The 18,218-nt window shown below is 30.7% G+C and overlaps 2 protein-coding genes across 3 annotated transcripts; one reads left to right on the top strand and one right to left on the bottom strand.

The window, feature by feature from the left end:
• The first annotated feature begins 900 nt into the window (after nt 1-900).
• Nucleotides 901-8,445, top strand: LOC139490989 (uncharacterized). Of its 2 annotated transcripts, none has more exons than XM_071278180.1 (5): nt 901-1,022; nt 2,947-3,001; nt 3,601-3,912; nt 4,582-4,644; nt 5,368-8,445. In XM_071278180.1, the coding sequence occupies exons 2-5, from the start codon at nt 2,950-2,952 to the stop codon at nt 5,814-5,816; spliced, it is 876 nt and encodes a 291-aa protein (XP_071134281.1). In that variant the 5' UTR covers nt 901-1,022; nt 2,947-2,949; the 3' UTR covers nt 5,817-8,445. The 2 variants fall into 2 exon arrangements, with proteins under 2 accessions (XP_071134281.1, XP_071134282.1); XM_071278181.1 differs by having other exon boundaries at nt 923-1,022; nt 2,838-3,001; nt 5,368-8,280.
• Nucleotides 6,789-15,377, bottom strand: LOC139490988 (major facilitator superfamily domain-containing protein 9-like). Its single transcript, XM_071278179.1, has 6 exons — nt 15,295-15,377; nt 14,640-14,727; nt 13,003-13,046; nt 11,515-11,644; nt 10,566-10,775; nt 6,789-9,640 (listed from the first exon to the last, which is right to left on the bottom strand). Exons 1-6 carry the CDS (start codon nt 15,334-15,336, stop codon nt 8,898-8,900), a joined length of 1,257 nt encoding a protein of 418 aa, XP_071134280.1. The 5' UTR covers nt 15,337-15,377; the 3' UTR covers nt 6,789-8,897.
• Between the last annotated feature and the right edge of the window lie 2,841 nt (nt 15,378-18,218).

The raw sequence follows: 18,218 nt of genomic DNA, 5'->3' as shown, positions 1-18,218 counted from the left end.
GTGTTCAACTTTATGAATGTTATGGAAAAAATTTGGCTTATCAAATTTAAGTATTAAACCGTCCAAGTTTTGTTTAAGACCTCTAAATTATACTTTGTTTGAACATTATATTATTGGGAGACGAAATCATAATTTTGCAATCCTGTTATTCACAATGATGACCAATTTAAATGTTCTTTCTACATTTTTATAGCTGATAGGTCATTGAATCAAGAGGCGTCCTCAATAGAAATTAGAAATTATATAGCTGACAGTTGAATAAATAAGTACAGCAGAGTTATGTTTGTATCAGCTGGGCAAACTTCATTTGTTGTTTTGCCAAGTTCTCCTTAATTTTTATGATTAATGTTTTATATAGATGTTCAAAGGGATCAGAATATTAGAACTTATCAACCACATCAAACTTCGCTTAAAGAGTGATTTGGTTAACCAAAGTGTAAAATAGTATATCATATAACTTGCAGTGATTATTTAAAGAAAATGTCTTTTAAATTCTTAACCAAACCTTTCTGTCTTTTCCATTAGTTATTTATTGAAAGCTAAAGTTCCTTGTATAGTTTAGTTTTATTCCAAATAAGCAAGCCGGATGATTAAGCTGTCTTTAGATATTATTTCTTTTTATTATAACATTTATAAATTATTACTATTACAGTGTAAATTTCCGTTAGCCTAAACTTTTCTTATTTTGATTTTCGTTTATTGATATAGCCGTGTACATTTTTGTCGATTATTTCGCAGATATACATGTATCACAATTTTATTTTTCTAATGATCAAAAATAATGATAAAAGTTTTTTTTTTATATGACGATATTTTATTTAATCCCTGAATTCCGGAAAGGGAAATAATATAAAACTTGAAATTTACTATGTAACAAATATATTTATTTCCGGGTTGAAGAGGGAATCGTCAATTGAAAATGTATCATTAGGAAACGACGTGTGATATAAACGTGTTTCATGATTTAGTTGATTCTGGTAAGGAAATTGCAGTGTTTGAAGAAGTGGACCTATTTTGATGAGGTACAGTAATATGGTGTTTTAATTTAATACAGTTGATTCATTTCGGGCGAACGGAAATGTCGTTAAGAATAAAAATATGATTGATTATTTTGCTTTTGAATATTTTTATTCCTTTCAATTAAAACTTGTTTTGTTTGGATTATCAACCCTATTATTAGTTACAAAACAGACGTGCGTACACTTTGCTATTTAGCTAAACGAACTTCAAAATGCAAAAAGTTCGTCATTTTTGGATGGTGCTTCTTTAAATACATGCATTCATAAAAAATGCTGTTCATTTTTTGTTTGTTGTTTTTTCCAAATAATTAGGTAGATATCTACATGTATATACCTATATGGAGTTATATACTATCAGAACGATAGGTAATTTTTTCGAAGAATCAACCCGGAGGAGACCATGTTTCAATGAAATATGCCCCAAGGCATAAACTAATTACCTGTGTGAGGTCATATTCTTGTGTAAAAATTTTATTTTTTATTGATTCACACTGAAAAGAATATCATACTGTGACCTACATGTATTGGTATTCGTTTTTGTGTTATGTGTACATGAATCACGATTCCGTGCTCCTTTCGTATCAGTTCTTTACTTTTTTACATTCAAGTATACCTTTTACTCTATCAAATGATCAACTAATACAAAATTCTTATATTCTATTGAATAACATCCACGTACCTCACAATGGGGTTGGGGGAGGGTATAGGATTATATCCTGATTATATGTTAAAAAAATATTGCTATTCAAAAGAAAACCATTCTGAATGTTTCATTCGATTCAATCAAATAAAAAAATATCCCCTTTTCTGCGATGGAAATGTCATTACAAGTAAAAAAAGAAAAACGAACAATGTAGCACCTCCATCCCTTTTCCATATACTAAGTTGGTACAATAAATTACTTACAAAGTGTCTTGTATTTATCATACACCGTTATCGGATGGTAACAATTCATTTGTGTCTTTCTTCATACAGTTACAATAATATATTTTATTAAAGTTATTAAGGTTTATATTTAGATACGATCACCTCTCGGTGTGTTCTACGACAAGAAAAACCTAAAAATATGCATTATTTATAACTGAAACTAGAGAGGTACGTCGTGTACGTAAAGCTGAAACGGTTCTTTACAATCTCACTGAACTTTATTTAATTTTAGAAACGTTTTTACCAACTGTGTCATATCACAACCGTAGTGTAGACTTTTGTACTGTCTGATACAAACACAAAAAATCTATCAATTTGTTGAAGATCTACTAAATAATATATGTGCATCTTACTTTTTTATTTACAGAAAAGGCATGTCAGAGTTTTCATCGGCTGTTTTTTTGCTGACATATTTTCTTCGATGAAATTAAAAAGACCAAATTCAAACAGAAGAAAACCTATTTTGAACTCAATTAGTTTCAGATGAAAAACTATTATTTACGACATAACTGAAAAATACATTATTGTAAATGTTAAATGCGTTTGTTTCTCTTCGTATCAAAGTGCATACATCCTTCCCCTACATTTACTTTTTTGTAAATGAAATAGATTGATTGTTTGGAGAGGAATGTTCACCTTTTTTCTTTAAGTAAGTGCTTAAAACTTACAGTAATATATCAATCTTGGTTACCCTAAACTGGATGTCAATAGAAAATACGACAAATAAAGAAATTGCACTTCATATCCGTACATTTTGTACGACCAAAGGGCTTCGTAAAATTTTGGGCCTGTGATTTTAGTAAAGATATGAGAAAATAAGATTCCCCTAGTTATAATATTTTTGAAGGACAATTGATCCTACTTCTAATTCATAGCCATATTTATTGGTAGTGTATGAACATGATGAAAGAATGTATGCTCAGACGAAAGAGGGCGATAGGTCATTAAAAATGATAACAAGTTATCTACTAGTATTCAACCATTAGTATTGTCATTCCAGGCAATGGCAATAAAGACGGATGTTGTGTTTGTATTGACGACATTGTTAGCAATTGGTAGGTACAGTAACTAATAATAATGATTAACAACACCAACTTCAAAACTATTAAAAACACATCATACAAGGAGACATAAAATCTAAATCAAAAGCATACGTAAAGAAGAACAATTATAATGAACAATTGCTGTTACTATCCTAACTTGGTAAGGAATTTTTAAATGAATATCAAGTATGGGTATACCTATGTCCAATTGTACATGAAATCCATTTTCAAAGCGTAGCTTTTTATTTGTACATCAGCTTTAACTTCAAATACAACATTTAAAATTTGAAACCACTCACATATCCAAATTAGTATACAAAGACGAATGGCTTATTTTTGCTTATTTCCGTAGAATTTATGTTATCGTTCATATGATTAATTAGAAGAAAAAAAACCTTTCCAGGACTTTTTAATTTAAATGAGAAATATTAAATATTTTATTGCAAAAAGTGAAACTCTGAAGGATTTTCGTGCAAACATATAACTCATGAAAATTGTCTGACTTAGTCAGATTTATATCAATACTGTATACTAATAAGTAAAATGTATATAGATAATTAACCAATGTCAACTTTAATCAACGTAAAAAAAACAAATCTGTATATTCACAGGTGAGCAGTCTGAGAAAATGGTTATCCCTGCTATCATTGGTGAAACAATAACCTTGGAGTGTCCATCTTTAGCACATAATGTGTCTGCTCAATGGGTACATCTTGACACTAACAAAGTGTTATCTGATGGCTGGCAAATTAATCCTAAATTATACAACGAGAGTAGCAGCCCGAAATTTGAAATCACTGGAAATCCTTGGGAGTACAATTTGAAAATTAATGATGTTGACAATAAAGACAAAGGCAATTATAAATGTGACACTGAAATAGATGGAAAACCATTGTCTATATTGTTCACCTTAGTTATTATAGGTACGTTATATCGGCATAAATCTGTGAAATATGAATTTTTAAAACTGAAACAGATAGAGAACAACACTTGCAATAACACACAGTATTCTATGAATTGCATAGAAATAGACGGACTCTTTAGACACATGTTAGACCAAAACATCATTGTGTGAATACATTTCTTTCTTTTCGTTTTTAATGTTGACATTCTTCCTTGAATAAGTCCTCTCGATTGTTATATTCTTTTTATTAAGTATTTTAATGACTAGACTTTTATTCTTCTGTAAAAGTAAATTACAATTGCTGACCTTTTGAACAGTTTGATTTGATGAAACAAATTCCAATCGGATCTGAATTTTGAATAAACTGAAAAATGTTGAGAGCAACACTTACAATAAAATTACAGATATGTTTTATTAGTCAGGCAAATAGATAAGTATAGCAATGGATATATAGACTAGATTTAGAACAACCTTCCTGATTTGGGTTAGGCAAGTGAAAAAAAGATAGTTTAAAGTGCATATAATTCACTTACTTCAAATTTACTAATCTAATAATTGCAGTGGCGGATCCTTTTAGGAAGTAAAGGTCGTATCTTACAGTATGGGGAATAATGTCCCCTTTCGAAATACTTGGATCCGCCCCTGAATTGTATGAATATATAGTTTAGATTATGTCTGCTTTTTTCAGAATATCAACAGACCAATGGTACAGAAGAATATTCAACAGAAATTAACTATCAAAATCCGAAAGGTATGGGTTCAAATGATTATTTTCAAATGAATAATATTTTAATCAGTGAAAAGTAAAATAACAAAAAATAACGAACTCCGAGGAAAATTCCAAACGGAAAATTTGTAATCAAATGACAAAACCAAAAGTTAAACACATCAAACGAATGAAAATCAATTGTCATATTTCTGACTTGTTACAGGCATTTTCCCATGTAAAAAATGGTGGATTAAAACTGGTTTTATAACTAGCTGCATCTCTCACTTGTGGTAAAACAAATATTACTAGTTAATGAACAACCATGTGTGAACAAAATAAACCAAATACATTGATATATAGTTTCTGGTGTTTTATATGATTAAAAGGAAAGGTATGAGTCAAAATAGTTTTTTAAATGCATATCATTTTTAATCAGTGAATACATTCATAAATAAGGTATTTGGTGTTTTATATAAATAAAAGGCTATTAAATGTGGGTTTTCATAATTAAGACAGAAAAAAATTCCCGAATAGACACGCATTGTGTCTCTTTATGACAAATAAATCAACATATGTATTGTTGGGAAATACAAAAAAAATTCGTGTACTTTTTCAATTTACTAATTTTTGTATTTTAGTAAGTATTCTTTGATACAATGTATGCAGTTGTTTCTCACAAACAAATTATAAGCTTTATCAAAACAAACTATAGTGAGAAAAAGGGATTTACGACGTATTAATGGATTCATAAAATATTTTTTACAGGATTTTCAATCTACCAGTGGGTTATGATCTTCATGGTTGCAATTGTATGCATTTTTTTACTACCATTAATGGTTGCAGGTGTTATAAAAGTGAAACGATTTAACCATGGACGAAACGCAATAGATACAGACACAGAAAGAGCACCAGAATTTCTATATGAAACAATAAATGACACAGGAGTTATTCGTGCGCCGTCGTCAGGCTCACCAAGGTCTAACGTTACTATATTGAGGCCAAATGAACATTCTCTCGGGTCTAAAAGGTCTGTTACCTTAGGCAGCGATTCTAATAGTGTGCCAAGTCGATCTTATGCAACCCAGTTATCTGTCCATATTCCAGACATATTTTTTGACAACACAACTAATTCTGAAACCTCTAGTACACAAAGCTTAGATAAAACTTTGGGTCTGGTCTATGAACCTCAGTACATTAACGATTATCATCCTTAATTGGCTTGGAGGTAGGGATTTTAGTGACGAATTATATATTATGATGGTTGTTCACTTGATATAAACCTCTGTTAATTGTATTTGAGTTAACTTGGGGGAAAGTCTACGAAAATATAATTGTATTCAATGATGACCGTCTCATTTAATGTTTTGATGGAAAATTAAACAATAATGGTTATTTTGGCATTATGCAAACAAACGGCAATAACTATTCCATTATAAATTCTAATGTCTGAGAAATTAATGATTTATATTGCTGATCTTGTGCTTTAATAATTACATTAGATGTATGTTTCATTTATTCTGATTGGAAAACTGCAATCTCGCGTTATTCCTTAATCAACTTCATTTAAAAAAAAAATGAAATTTATCATTCATGATGACACGAGGTCCCACGATCAAGGGCACATGCAAATTAAATAAAAACTTGATAGAAATCGTGTTTTCATGATTCTAGCTAAAAATAAATGTAATTATACATTTGTAAGTACTGACTGAATTCTTCTTTTTGTAACTTCATAGAGTTGTAAAAGCGTTGACCGTGCGCACATTTTTAGAATGAAGCGCTTCCGCTCTTCATACAAAATGTACTTCGGTCAACGATTTTACACCCAAATGAAGTCACGACTAAATTGTAATTGAAATAGAGATTAAAAGTTTGAAATACAATTAAAAGGAGAAGAGTGTAAGGTCATTGTTTGGCCCATTACTTCGAATAGGATGATGCATCTATCAAATATATCAAACAACATCCATGACAGAAGTCTTTCAGATATTAGAATATATATCAAGCTTACTTATTTTTAGTTGAACATGAAACCTCTTACATTAAATACAAAACTAGCGAAATGGTCTCATATTGAGGTCTTGGCATTAATATCAAATTGAGCTACAATATTGTCCACCCCTATCCCCTTCCCCCCCACCCAGTTTTTGGTTTACTGTCTGCTCTCTTAATCAATATCTCTGTTATTGTATTGTATGCTCTGATTGTTTATTGGAGATGCTATATATTAAAATGTCTGATACACATTCATGTGCAAATAACACATGCCTTTAAATATAAATAAAATGAGACGTCAGGTAAAATTCACCAACATATCTACCAAAAGACATCAAAATCAAAACATGTCCAGAAGTCAGATATTGCCTTCAACAATTGAAAGTGTCAAGAAAAGCTGTAACTATATTTTACATGGTCCATCAACCTCCTTAAACATTTCCTGTATTGAAAATTATGTAACCATGAACTGTATGTTTTTAATATACATTTTCATCTTCAATGAATAATTAAAATATGCTGTTTGCAAAAGATGTAGTATAATTGACAATGAGACAACTCTCCATGATGTTTATAAATCCAATCTTACAGTGAAATTTTGTATACATTATTTAACTGTGGAGTCAATCCGACTTATGATTAGTATTGTCACTATGTACAACGGCATTCTAAAACAAATTACAAAAAAGACAATTTTTATTATAGAAAAATAAAATGTTAAGAAGTTAATATCACATATATAGCATTATCAAATGTAAAATTACATTTAATATAACAAACTTTGTTTTTAAATATTAAAATACATAATAACTATTTATAATCCCAGTATTATAAAACTATTTCTTTTTTTTTCAAATTTCAAAATACCTACCAGTATGGTTTGGTATTATGATAGAAAGCCAGAAGACATACTAGTAATTCAAGGAAATGAAACTTTTTAGTATTGTGCATACACATTTTTCAATCATCAATATGTTATACTTAAATCTATGGAAAAAAATCTGTTTCATGTTTATTTATTAAAATATAAAAGACAACAAGTCATTTAAAAAAAGGTCTAAATTTCGTACAAGAAACCTCCCAAAAATCCTCAACTCTTTAAACTCAAATGATTATGAATGCTATCATAGTAAATATTGCTGACACGTACTTTCTAAACAATCATAAGTCCAAGGGTCTTCCAGGAAATATGCAATTAGTATCATTTCCTTACTACACCTGTTGTTCTATATATCCATAAGTGTAAGGTCCTTCATGAATAAATAATGCAATAATGTATTAAACATATTTGAAAATTTAAAAAGCCTTTTAATTGTCAGCATTTCAATCTATCTCAAAACTGAGCAGATAAGTTAAATATCAACAATGGGGTAAAACAACTTCTTCCCCAGTGAATATGAAACTTTATAATGAAATCTATTGATAAATGAAAGTACATGTTTTATGATAAATTCTTACATTTTTCCATTGAATAAACGTCATTTCTAAGCGATATTTACTATATCTGTCATGTTTAATCATATATTTTTGATCAATTATCTGTTGAAATATAATTTTCTTAATAGATACTTTTTCTTTGGGAGATTAATATTAGTACAATATAATTCAAAGTTTTCAACGCTTTGTGATTACATGGTACTGATTTTAATGTTTTTTACTGATAATTACTAATAAATATTTGTAATGTGAACTTGCTTCTTTTATACTCGCTAAATATGTAATTTGTAAAAGGGTTATGTATTAGATTTATTCGTTGAAATCTATATGATTGTGGTTAAGTCACTCTTTTAATTTTGATAACTATTTTAACATGCAGAACTTTTTCAATCTTAATAAATAAATTACCTTAAATAGTTATTTTTTCGGAAAACTAAAGGAGATTTAAAAAAAAATACAAACACAATAACAATAACAAAAAAGACAATAAACAAACTGACACTCGGATAGCAATTTTACAAAATATCAAAATTAACAAAACAATCGCTACGACAGCAACTAACAAAGTAAATTAACACACATGACACCTAAATACACTTTTTTCTGCTGTTCATCAACATTAGTTTATAATAAGTTTTACTTGTACTGTACATAAATTGAGAATATAATACAGCAGCAGAGATGTACTAGTGTTGACAAAGTAATATCTTGTGACTTTCACAATACTGTTGGAAAAATGTCAAAAACAAGAGAAGTGAACATAACACAGTGATATATAACAAATGAAAATATTGCATTTGAATTTCAAAAACAGTAAGAATGATAAAAGTAGAATGAAGACAACATATTCTGATAGATGAATTTTAGTCTAATTTTTTAGGTTTAACAATTTTTGTGCTATTTTCTACAATACCTTGTGGGCGAACAATCATTATAAAAACTGCAATTAATGTTACAACACCACCTATAAAAGCAGGTCCAGATTTATTTATATCTAATACTATTCCAGAAATAAATGGTCCTAACATTCTGGCTATGGACATCACACTTTGACTAAAACCCAACAATGTCCCAATTTCTTTCCTCTCTCCTCGCTGTATAGTCAGACTTGTTCCTGCAACTCTTGACACAGTTGTTATAAAACTAAGAGGTGTCAGAAATAACACATACAACCAAAAGGTTTCATGGATGATTGACAACATGAATAAAGTAACAACCTGAAATATTGCCATATGCATAAATAATTTGGCATCATTATTATATAATTTGGCTATATACCCTACCAATAAGCCAAAAAACGCTGATACACATCCAGAATAAGACATCAGGTATCCAACTGTTTTTGGAGTAATTTGAAAAGATTCTCTCATTACTAGAGAAAAGTTACTTCTTAATAATATAATTGAAAATCCCATACAGAACTTGATTAAGAATAGATCCCACAGCTTAGTCCAGTTAACTGAATGAAATGTCTCAAGGAATATTTTTGGACTGAAGTTGTTTTCCCCTGATGAAACTTTCTTGATTATTTTTTCTGACTCAGGCTTCAATTTGTCGTCTTTAGAACTTGTCTTCTTGTGATCTTCTACACACATATATATCAACACTGAAATACAAAAAAATATCTATTAAAATGGATTAAGAAAATCAAAATAATATGTGTAACTATTTGCTTTTAGATGACATTTTCCATGTCACTGGACCAATGAGTGGGGCTTTTGATAGTCATGAAATGTAGTTGTGAGCATTCAGCAATGGAATATATGTCTTAATAAGATTGATTTCCATATTTCAATTAAGGTAATATCAAACCATCATCATAGACATTTACCAGTACCAATCAATTTTCTAAAGGAATTTCTTACATGACTTGTAGGAAAATAGAAGATATACTAATTGTCACAAGTATGTAACTTGAATTTTCTGGTATATAAATAAATTGCAATAACAATGTTTAAGTTTCAAAGCAAAACGAAGATTAAGCATTTTTTTCCTTTTTACCAAGGGGTATAACTCTAGAACAGTAAAATTGATGCCACCTAAATTCAAACTTGGTCTGTATTTTGTGATAGTTAGCATAGTGCATAAGTTTTATAACATTTGGTTGAGGCTAACTTAAGTTAGAGAACGGAAACGAAAAATTTAGCAATTTTTCCATTTGTAAAGGGGCATAACTCTTGAATGAGTAAAGTGACACCACCAAAATTCAACTTTGATCTGTAATTTGTGGTCATTAGCATTTTGTATAAGATTCATAAGATTGGGTTGAGTCAAACTACAGTTAGACTAGAGAACAGAAACCAACTTTTGTACGTACGGACGGACATATGGACAAGGGTAAAACTTAATAACCCCTCTGCTACAGCGGGGGCATAATAAAAACCCTAGAAAGGGCTCAATGCAAAATGAAAGTATCAAAATATGCAAGTCGGTGTACACATCTGACTGTTGTTTGTTCAATGTGCAGTGGCAAATATTTCATACATATAAACATATTTTTCCTAATAGAAGAAATATGTGGCAATACTAACCACTATTTGCTATAAAAACAAAAGCACTTAATAATCCAACTTTTTGAAATCCATTTGAAGTTTCAGCTACATGTCCACCAATCAACGGTCCAACGATAAACCCTAAACTAGAGGCAGCATTAAATGTTCCTAATACAGCTGACTGTTCTTCTTTAGATGTTATATCTGCTAACAGTGATTTGGTTAAACTTTGACTGTGCTTAAATAATCCTGTCAAAACAAAAATTGAAGCACATGAGATGTTAAACCCTGAGATGGGTCAAACTGGAATTCAATCTACATAGAGAAATATTTAAATCTGATTTACTCAATGTAGGAATTAGGTTAATGTCCTTTATATGATTGTTCATATCTTTAAATTGGAAAAGTCAACAGTTGTTTTAATATTTCTACACAAGAAATATTTTCCTGGTATTCTAGCTACATAATCTGTGCCATCTTTTCTACAAAATAATATAAGTACAAGAATCGTGCAAATAAAGGAGGAAAAGGCTGATGAGCTCAACATCAGTATAAATTAAAAGAAAATTAACATTGTTTTTAGAATTTAAGACACAAAAAAAGGTAACCTTTGAAATTGTTGTTGCACACTAAAACTCCCATGGGGATTTTCATAAGTTGGAATAGGTGTGTTACTGGGACTTGGTTGTACTTGTTTCACTCTTTCTAAAACAGCTCATTAAAACAAGAATATGTCTATAGTACATGGATATCCCACTTGAACCTGCAGCTGGACAGATGCATGAAGGAAGAGAAAGACAAATGAACAGACACAAGCACAGACAGAAAAACATAATGCCCTTAAGTGGGGCATAAAAATCAGTTTGTATCATCAAAGACATATGAACCTTCAATTTATTTCTGTAAATTTTCATATCCATAATTCACACAGAAAATGAGGCATGTTCAATCTGTTCAGTATCACTTATTACTTTCATCATCTACCTACCATTAAGGATTCTTGCTAACATGACAAAAGTTAATGTGGAAGCTATTGCCAGTGTAACATAGCCAGAAGCTGTTAACAACAAGCACCATAACAAACAAAATCTTCTACCAGACACATCACTCCATCTTCCCTAAAAAAGCAATACAACATTGGTAATCATAGCTTTTTATTATGATTTTAACTAAAACTTCATTATCAACAATGATAATTGCTGCTTTTAAATAATTGACCCTTATTTCTAGCTAAAGTTACTATTTAATGGCTATTACCGCAATGTATTAAAGCTAAAGTAATGAGTAGATACGAAATTGAAAATTTATATGTCAGTGTTCTTTTCATGATGTCAAAATTTGCTTAATTAGATTTTAATTCTCCAACAAATTAATTAAAACATGCTGACTTTCATTTGTTCATAGGACTAGAAACATAAAGTCACATATCTGAGTTTAGTGTGACGTCTTTACTGAACCATTGATTAGTATAGATTTGTTTAAGGAGTTAGCTGAAGACCTCCTCATGGTACTGTGTTGATGACCCATTGAAGGCTATATGGTGACCTATAGTTGTTAATTTATGTGTCATTTGTTCTGTTGTGAAGAGTTGTTTCATTGGCAATCAAACGTCATCTTCTTTTTTTTGTGTATTAGGCTGTTATCTGCTCTCTAGGGGTGAAGTTTGTCTTTTAGACACATTGCCCATTAATTTCCATTCTCAATTTTTAATAATATAATGTCTTCCATTATAATCTTTGAGCATTTTATTTATTCAGTCAAATAACCTATTTTTGGCCTATTTTCCAGTCTTCATGAAATTTGTTACCCATACCCAGTATCCTTCTTTTTCAAAATGAGTAACATCATTTGTTGAATTTGTACAATGTTGTTTTATATAAAGTTTAAGTTTATTTAGTTGACAACCACATTTAAAAAAGAATATTATCACACACAAAAGGTATTCTCCTGCCTCTATTATAGAACATAAATGCAATTATCTGATTTTGACAGTAGAGGTAATTGTTTGGCTTAGAATTTGAACATAATGAAATAATTACATGTGGTTGAACATCTTCAACTTTGAACAACCATTGATAATCTGTCAATAGCTGTTTTTCTAGGCCTATGACATAATACATTCTCTTTCTTCTTGACTGAGAATAACCCACATCACTCCAGTACTGCAGGGTTTAAGCTAGGATTTTTGAGGGCTTTAGTCACTTTTGCGCGCTATTAAAATCAACCTTATTTTGTGTAAAAGCAATGACCAATGATGTATATTACTAGCTTCCTCTTTTGACTTAGTCAGATTGTAAGGGATTGAGGCACCAGCATGATTGGCAGTTATCGTATAATTTGCCTGTATTGGCCATTATTATGAAAGATTCTGACATGGAATCCATGCTGAGTAGCATGATATGAAAAGTTATCGCAATATAAGATCAAAGAAAAAATTAATAAAAATAGGTATAGGCAAAACTATATTTCAACTTACTACAAGGGGACTGGAAATTAGCTGTATTCCTCCATAGATAGAACCTTAAAAAAAAAAAAGGAAATATTAAAATATCAGTTAAAATAACTTTATGTCTTTCATATAGACAAGTATTTTCTTCATTGTTAAGTCTGAAAATGTAATATTCTTCTTAAAGTAAAAAAATACATAATAACATATCATTTTCCAAAGAATATCATCCAACTCCAGTCTCAGGCATAAGCAAAGAATCAGATCTCAGTGCATGGGCAGAATTTGGATATGAACTTATTAGACATAAACCATGATCTTATCATATGTATAAAAGGAGTTTTGCAATAAATGTCAATGAGGAGTAACCCATCAAATAAACATAAAGACATCTATCACCACTATTTCCAATACATAATTTTGATTCATCATATTGAGGGATTCTGAACTGTTCGCAAGTTGTAAACACTTAAATAGGCTATATTGACATTTCATTCATACTTGTGTTCAACTATACATGACTCTGCCTTAGAGATTCTGTGCTTCATGTACTGATGGTTGACATTTAAACATTCCTTATTTAAGGAAATATTTTGTTCTAATTATGTTTGTACATATGTAAGTCAGGCTCATATATATTTAGTGTTTTATATCCACAGATCTGTCAGGTGAAATGAATAAAGAGCACTGATAGAGATTAAGAGCCTATATCCCATATGAAGCCCCTATAGTAGGAGCTTATAAAAGTCAAGGTAACTGAATAAATTGCAGGATAAGCAGGGATATAGTATATATAGATTATATCATGTTCTTTTCCATATGGGTCCAAGTACATTTAAACTAAAAGCATGAATAATGTGTAAAAACCATGTTATTGACAAAACTTAAAGTTATTTAAGAAGCCACTGTGTCCTGGAGAAATTACATAATTGTATAGTCCTAGGTCTATGGGAGACAACTCCAGATCAATTTTTATATTATTATCTTTTTCTATTTTTTCAAACTACATTGATATTTTCTAGGGGTTTCTTTCAATCTTTAAAAAGGGAGTGAATGATTTAGCCAAGGGCACTAGCCAATGTCTCTGTGAACCAAGAAATGATACCACAGCCGATATGAAAAGGGAAATATTATAATTGATTAACCACAAATTATTCAAAAAGTTGTTGATAAAAGTCGCAATCAAATCATTGTGTGAAGTTATTAGCTGACCATGATAGCAATATAAGTCTTGGTTTTAAACGAGTTGAAATTACAGGTAATACTAAATAATGTCAAAATAAATGGAGAATGTGGCCATTGTACACAGGGATGACCCGACCCCTCTTATGTATAACATTATATAGATTAATAACTTGAGAATAGTAAGTGACGCCACAAAATTTCAACCTTGATCTGTCAGGAATTTCTTTCAAGGTATTCTTTTGTTACAAAATTATTGTTGTAACGATGTCGAAATGATTGGATAACGATTTAAAGAAAAATTTTGTACATTTCTTTCGTGTATAAAAAATTACAAAAACCATTTGCAACTTATTTATGTGAATGTCATATTTTTGTTTGAAAACCATGTATACATAGGAACCCATTTTATTCAAAGTATACTATATTTGTAATACTCCCTCCTGACTTAAAATTTCTGTTCATATGAAGATGTTAAATCTCACCTATAGTACCAACCAAAGTTGACGATGCTCCCAAGTCTCTCACATGTGTTGACAACAATGGAAAAATCATGCTCACTCCAAACAAATCCTAAAAAATAATAGTTACATGTTACATTGATGTGGATTCAATTATTTCCGTGGCTTCATATTTTTGTGTGTTATGGCAAAACTATTTTTTTTCATATTACTTGATTTCATGGTCAACAAAAGTTATTAAATTTTGCATTCAAGCTTATATAAATAAAATGCTTTGCTGAACATTTAAAATTATGGCTCTCCTGTTTACATATAGTCAATGAAAAATATTATTCCACCAATAATCATGATAATAATTTTAATATTGAATCCACAGTAATTCATGTTATGCAATTAAAATTGAATTGTGTATAAAGTCTTAGATACAATATCTGATATTCTAACATGTCTAATACATGTTCATTAATGAGCACATGTCCTACTATATAGCAGACTATCACCATATACAGTAAATTCATTAATTTAGTGACATTACTGATGGATTTGATACTGTTTTTGAACATTTTGCATGTTTTGTATGTTTAAAAAAAATACTTGTTTTTTAAGTATTTTTTTAATACGTCTATTATATCTTATCATGCGTGTGTGTGTGCGTTTAACAGCTTGTGGTGTTATTTACCAGAAATCCTGACAAATACAAAATAAAATTTTGTTGAAACATGACTGTGGGCTTGACCAGTATCAAAACGAAAGTGAAAGTACAAATGCACCGGATGTTGATAAGGCCTAGATTTGACAAGTCGCCCCACTGCCAATCGCCCCATTCTAAATCGCCCTACATTCTACCTTACCGCCCACTTTCTACCTACTCATGCTAAAATGGGATAAAATCCCGTTGAATTTGGTCCTTCCAACTCTCCCCACTTATGAAAAGGAGTTTAATCCCGATGAATAAAGGTTCTGTCTGTTTCACCAACGTTTAGTTTTGTTTTGGTTTTGTATTGGTTTGTTTATTTAGTAACAATCCTATTGTTTGGATTTTAAACTAATAACATTCTTATTCTTGTTCTTATTCGAAAAGATTTGCCAACTCGCCCCACTAATGAAAAAAGATTACTGCATTAAGGACTACCATCTCGCCCCATTTATGAGAAGGAGTTTATTCCCAATGAATAAAGGTCTGCCAACTCGCCCCACAAAAAAAAAGAGAATTAAACCGTTCTGAATTAAGGCATAGCATCTGGACCAACTTAAGAATTAATTGAAAACTGATACTAAATTAAAATACAATCTCTTCTTCCAATATTTTTTTTATTTATAAAAATTATCTTCTGATATTAAATATATTATTAAATGATGACTGGCAAAGCAGCCAACACCGTGGTTGTGGCATGACGTAAATACTACACGGACGTACGCTGTCAAGAATGAAATTTTAAATTTCATCCACTGAGAATGATCATATAGTAAACAATCATATAATAACCACATCGTAGCTTTTTTTAATTATGACATTTAAAGGTGCCTACTACTACTAGTATGGAATATATATACACATGGAAAAAAGTATTGCAACACCTTGATTTTTTAAAATTTGAAAAATCAGCCTCTTTTTTTGGATGAAATATAATAAAATATTAGTATAATATTATTGAAACATAGTTTATGATAACATTGGCATTGAAACGAACAAAAAATGTTTGAAAAAAAAATGATTTATATAACCACAATTTTAATAACAAAATGAAGTGGTTTTTTTGTACAAAAAAATGCATTTTACAACTTTTACTGTAGTCGAACTTTACAATGTCAGACATTTCAAAATTAATCTTCAGATGACTGTTCACATCATGGTTGATCGTTATACGCCAAAGAATTAGTACTTTGTGCGCAGCCTCGATTCAAACGAATAACCGCATCTAAACGTCTTCTGATTCCTGCCAAAAATCGACTAATTTGTTGCTAAGGTAGCAGCAACCATTTCTGATGAAGGGCATTGTTTATTTCATGATGTGTTTGAACTGGGGTGTCCTTTCGCGCACGTTCCGCCCAATAGGGTCCCATATATGCTCGATATGGTTCAAATCCGGGCTACGATCCGTCCAAGGAAGATGAACCGAATTCCATTAGAACAATGGATCTTCCTCCACGATGCTAATTTTCAACTTTAGCGAGCTCTGCACTACATTGGATACGGAAAACTGTGTGTCTGTTCGTAAGCAAAGGTCTCCGAAATGGTCTTATCGCACGATAACCAGTAGCGATGAGTCGATCTCGAACAGTTCTTGTTAAATAAAAGGCTCCTGTATGCCCACCACTCTCTTTTTAGGATTGTATTGTATGCAATGTGTTTCCTTCTGACCAACCTTCATTATGCTTGATTTTCCCTAGCAAATGGTATAGGGGGTCTTCTTTATCTCGGAAGGTCTTTAACATCGTTTAGTGCCTTATTTTTATTCTCAAAACGACTTATAGTGGAATGGTGATGACCAAAAATACGTGCAGTTGTTTCAGCGACATCCCTGCTTCTCTCATGCTGATAATCTGCCATCTTGCTGCAGTTTAGAGTTGTCGAGGACCCATTACAAGGTGTCAATCACATAACTTTAAAAACTTGGTTATTTAAAGTGTTGAAAACAATGAGGATGAAAACATCTGTTTTGCTGTTTACGGGCACAGTAGCTGCATGTGCAGATAAAAACTTATCGAGTCGATATTTATTGATTAAACTCAGGTGATACTTAAATAATGTTTAATTAGTTCTATTTTACCAAATTATATCACACAAAAATAAAAAGTGTTTTTCTAATTTCAATTTCAATTTGGTGTTGCAATACTTTTTTCCATGTGTATATATCTAAACTACACAAAAACTAGTAAAATAGCCACAGGATATACCTTAATATATAAACACTGTGTTACATTAAGAAAAATAGGGGGAAAAGTTCTGAGACAAGTGCCTGTGAAAATATTGTTTCATCTGATTCTCGGCCTCTAGTAAGTGCTATTCAACTTTCCATTCAGTGCGTTTAACCAGTTCATTATCTTCTATCTTAACTTCTGTAATGAACAATTAGAAAATAGTAGAATTAACTATTTTTGGAGTGTAAAAAAATCTTTAGATGTTTTAGATAAATAACAGGATTTCGGTGCATGGTTCTTTTCGAAATCTACAAAACTGGTTCTGTTTGACGTACGATGGAGGGTGACATTCTATACATATATATGTATGTGTATGCAGACAGACGCACTTCATTATGGTACTACGATGAACGAGGAACTTCGTATAAATAAAATGCTAATGCAAATTTGTTTCCAAATATAGAATTTCAAATAGGACTGTCTCTCATTTAGTATACAACTGTAAAAGACAGCCATAGACAATAATGAATGTAAAATTATTATTCTAACTCTTAAAAAATCTACTTTTCTGGATGATTGCAAGTCTGTAGATTTAGTCTAGCAATAATACGCCAAATAGACCATCGCACTTCAGCGTTTCCATCGCACCTCTGTCGGAGTCTAGCATAAATACAATGTACTACCGAAATTTACCCAAAGGAATTTACTTTAAATGAGTCAAATATAAAGGTAATAACTGTC

This window comes from Mytilus edulis, chromosome 10 (genome assembly GCF_963676685.1).
Source record: "Mytilus edulis chromosome 10, xbMytEdul2.2, whole genome shotgun sequence".
Taxonomy (NCBI): Eukaryota; Metazoa; Mollusca; class Bivalvia; order Mytilida; family Mytilidae; genus Mytilus; species Mytilus edulis.
The sequence above is the reverse complement of the archived record's forward strand: the minus strand, read 5'-3'. Positions and strand labels throughout refer to the sequence as shown.

Excerpts from the sequence above, each read along its gene's own strand:
- LOC139490989 (XM_071278180.1), top strand. The coding sequence starts at position 2,950 with ATGGCAATAAAGACGGATGTTGTGTTTGTATTGACGACATTGTTAGCA. Across the intron at positions 3,002-3,600 it reads GACGACATTGTTAGCAATTG|GTGAGCAGTCTGAGAAAATG; the intron begins GTAGGTACAGTA and ends GTATATTCACAG. Across the intron at positions 4,645-5,367 it reads TAACTATCAAAATCCGAAAG|GATTTTCAATCTACCAGTGG; the intron begins GTATGGGTTCAA and ends TATTTTTTACAG.
- LOC139490988 (XM_071278179.1), bottom strand. The coding sequence starts at position 15,336 with ATGTTTCAACAAAATTTTATTTTGTATTTGTCAGGATTTCTG. Across the intron at positions 11,645-13,002 it reads TAATTTCCAGTCCCCTTGTA|GGAAGATGGAGTGATGTGTC; the intron begins GTAAGTTGAAAT and ends TTGCTTTTTTAG. Across the intron at positions 10,776-11,514 it reads GTTAGCAAGAATCCTTAATG|GATTATTTAAGCACAGTCAA; the intron begins GTAGGTAGATGA and ends TTGTTTTGACAG.